Raw genomic sequence first — 3,235 nt, forward strand, 5'->3', positions numbered from 1 at the left:
AACCAAGCAGAAAATAGCACACGCTTTTGCGTGCATGCATGCATCGATGGATCCTAGACTATGTCTGAAGAAGATGACCTGAAATTTGATGGGCTCTGCGCTCTCCCCGCGTGTGCCTGGACGATCGAGCTCGGTCGGCCTCCCGCCTCCGCCGCGCCACCACTCTCCACCGCGCCGTCCATGCATAAAATGCCCGTTCCTGGCCGGCCTCACCGCTCCCGATCCCTACTCCCCGCCCGCCCGCTTGTGAGTTGTGACTGACCCCCCGATCGATTGACCGACCCCATGGCGCGGTGCATGCCCCTCCTCGCCTCCCTGCTGCTGCTGGCCCTCGCCGGCGTCGCCTCCGCCGACAAGGCCCCCGAGAGCGGCTTCATCGTCACCGGCCGCGTCTACTGCGACCCCTGCCGCGCCGGCTTCGAGACCAACGTCTCCAAAAACGTCGAAGGTACGTACGCCCGCCTCGGGTCGAGGGGTAACGTTACAATTTACAGCTGGGTGACGTACGCATGCGTGCATGCAGGGGCGACGGTGGCGATGGACTGCCGGCCGTTCGGCGGCGGCGAGAGCAAGCTCAAGGCGGAGGCGACGACGGACAACAAGGGGTGGTACAAGATCGAGATCGACCAGGACCACCAGGACGAGATCTGCGAGGTGGTGCTGACCAAGAGCCCCGACGCGTCGTGCGCCGAGATCGAAGAGTTCCGCGACCGCGCGCGCGTCCCGCTCACCAGCAACAACGGCATGAAGCAGCAGGGCACCCGCTTCGCTAACCCCATCGCCTTCTTCCCCAAGGAGCCGCGCAAGGAGTGCGGCGGCATCCTCCAGGCTTACGACCTCAAGGACGCACCCGAGAACCCATGAACCCCCATCCCATCCATATAGTCTCGCTCAGTTGCTTCCCATCATCATCATCATCATCGTCTCCTCATGACTCTCCTACGTACGGTGCCCTTGCCTAGCTACTTCTGTTCCAGCTATATGTTTTGTATAAGATAAATTCTATTAGTATCTTTTTGTCTCGAATAATAAGATGATAAATTGTATGATGATTAATATATAGAGATCATATGTACAATGTATGCGCGCAGTGTTTTTGTATCATATCCCAAACAATGCATGGTGCCCTCTCTTCATGAGTGATAGGTGAAGTCTTTTCTCTCGTTGCTGCAAGCGAATTTTTTCCAATCTGTTGCTTAAAGCCTCTTGGAGGTGATTCAGCCTTTATAGGCTTCCTAACCAAAAATGGAGGTTCTCTTCCCCAACCTCACGAGGAGGAAAAACCACCGCCCCTTCCTCTGCTGGTCCCTGCCTCCATCTGCCGGCTCTGGCGGCGGCTGGGGGTGGGGACCTCGGTGCTTTGGCTCCGGCAGGTAGTTAGGATTGGCATCGTTTTTTGGTGTCATGGTCTAGGTTTATTGGGGCCGCGCTTAGATGGTGGCGACGACGCCTCGTTCAATAAAGTCTCCCCGGCTTCAGTCTCATCTCGGCGGTGACGTTGAGAAGCTTGTGGGAGTGCTGTGGTTCTTGAGGATTTCTTCTGGCTGTGGAGGTCTCCGGATTGTCAAGGAGCTTCATCGATTGTTACTTGTTCTTCGTCTCCCGGGCGGATGTGGTCTTTTAGACCCATTCAACGACTTCCCGTCCGCAACCAACAATGTTAGGCCGGTCATTTTCTGACCAGTCTGTGATAACTGTCAAGCCGAGCCTAGTGCTACATATTACAGACATGTCTTGGATGGCCAGTCAGTATTATCGCTTATCACTAATGCCTGGTCAAAAGGTCGTTCAATGATGAGGAGTCGGTGCTATTCCGATCCATAGTAGTGTGGATGAGTCGGTCACAACATTCCACACCACCGGTTTCAGCAATGGACAATGCTAGTCACAACATCCACCGCCGCTGGTTCCAACAGTCAATATGTTGCTGACTCCTGCATGGCACATCATTGTTCACAGCTTCTACCAACACCCGTTGTAGCACTGGTATGCGGTGGTCCCAATATTGTCGCTGCACCTACTCACAGTGCCGCCACAGGGTGTCGACAAGGGAGTCAGTGGAGGACCAAGCAATGGATAACGAGAAGGGGTCGACCAGGAACATGGCAGACGATGGAGGACCGAATATCTAACAAGGAGAAGGGGATCAGCCAGTGACATGGAGCCTCGGAGCACGCTAGATGACTCTGATATGGCTTCGTAGATGGCGGCCATGGTGGCGACGCACCCTCTATGTGGGTGGGGGTCATCGTTGCTGGGTTTTGAGCCCCCTTTTGTCCTGGAGGGCCCCATGGTTCTACAGACGGCAACTATGCGTGCGGTCTCCTCTCTGATGCGAGGCGAGCTGTGGCAATGGTAGTGGCGGTTTCTCCTTGCCGGTTCCTACCACTGGTAGAAAAAGGGCCTGTTGTCCCGGTTCGTAAGGGCAACCGGGACTAAAGGGTCGGTACTAATGCCCTGCCCCTTTAGTCCCGGTTCAATCCAGAACCGGGACTGATGGGCCTCCACGTGGCCTGTGCGCGGAGCCCAGGCAGGAGACCCTTTGGTCCCGGTTGGTGGCACCAACCGGGACCAATAGGCATCCACGCGTCAGCATTTCTGTGGCTGGGGTTTTTGTTTTTGTTTTTGAAAGGGGGGGGGGGTTGGGGGTTTTGGGGGGTTAATTTAGGTGTTTCATATATTGTGTTAGCTAGCTATAATTAATAGAGAGAAGTGTCCTCTCTTATGTCCGTGCTTGGTCGACGCTACGTACTATACATACGTATAGAGAGGACTAGACACGCTAGCTAGCTAGTAAGCAAACGAAGGAAACAGAAGATCGTCATGAACATATATGCATAGAGAGAGAAGTGATATCGACCACCTCTCCTTCTCCGAGAGATTGGCCGAACAACAAGTTCTCGTATATCTATCCGACACTACTGGCTACATATATACAATAATTATCTCTTACAAATATAATCATACGGACTCATGGTCCACATAGTATTCTCCGTCTTCAGCGATCACGTGGTCAAGAAAGAATGCCGCCAATTCCTCTTGAATTGCTCGCATGCGAGCTGGTGCTAGGAGTTCATCCCGCTTCCGAAACATCTAATTTGAAGAAGGGGGTCAATACATACATATATACATATATACATATATATATATATATATATATATATATATATATATATATATATATATATATGAATGAATGAAACTCAACACAAATGATGGTAATAAAATAAAATTG

General features: G+C 52.5%; 1 protein-coding gene across 1 annotated transcript; it reads left to right on the forward strand.

Annotated features, from left to right (window-relative positions):
- Nucleotides 1-236: 236 nt before the first annotated feature.
- LOC119346450 (major pollen allergen Lol p 11) lies at nucleotides 237-1,104 on the forward strand. Its single transcript, XM_037615843.1, has 2 exons — nucleotides 237-448; nucleotides 524-1,104. The coding sequence occupies exons 1-2, from the start codon at nucleotides 286-288 to the stop codon at nucleotides 862-864; spliced, it is 504 nt and encodes a 167-aa protein (XP_037471740.1). The 5' UTR covers nucleotides 237-285; the 3' UTR covers nucleotides 865-1,104.
- The last annotated feature ends 2,131 nt before the right edge of the window (nucleotides 1,105-3,235 follow it).

The sequence above is a fragment of the Triticum dicoccoides genome, chromosome 1A, assembly GCF_002162155.2.
Source record: "Triticum dicoccoides isolate Atlit2015 ecotype Zavitan chromosome 1A, WEW_v2.0, whole genome shotgun sequence".
NCBI lineage: Eukaryota > Viridiplantae > Streptophyta > Magnoliopsida > Poales > Poaceae > Triticum > Triticum dicoccoides.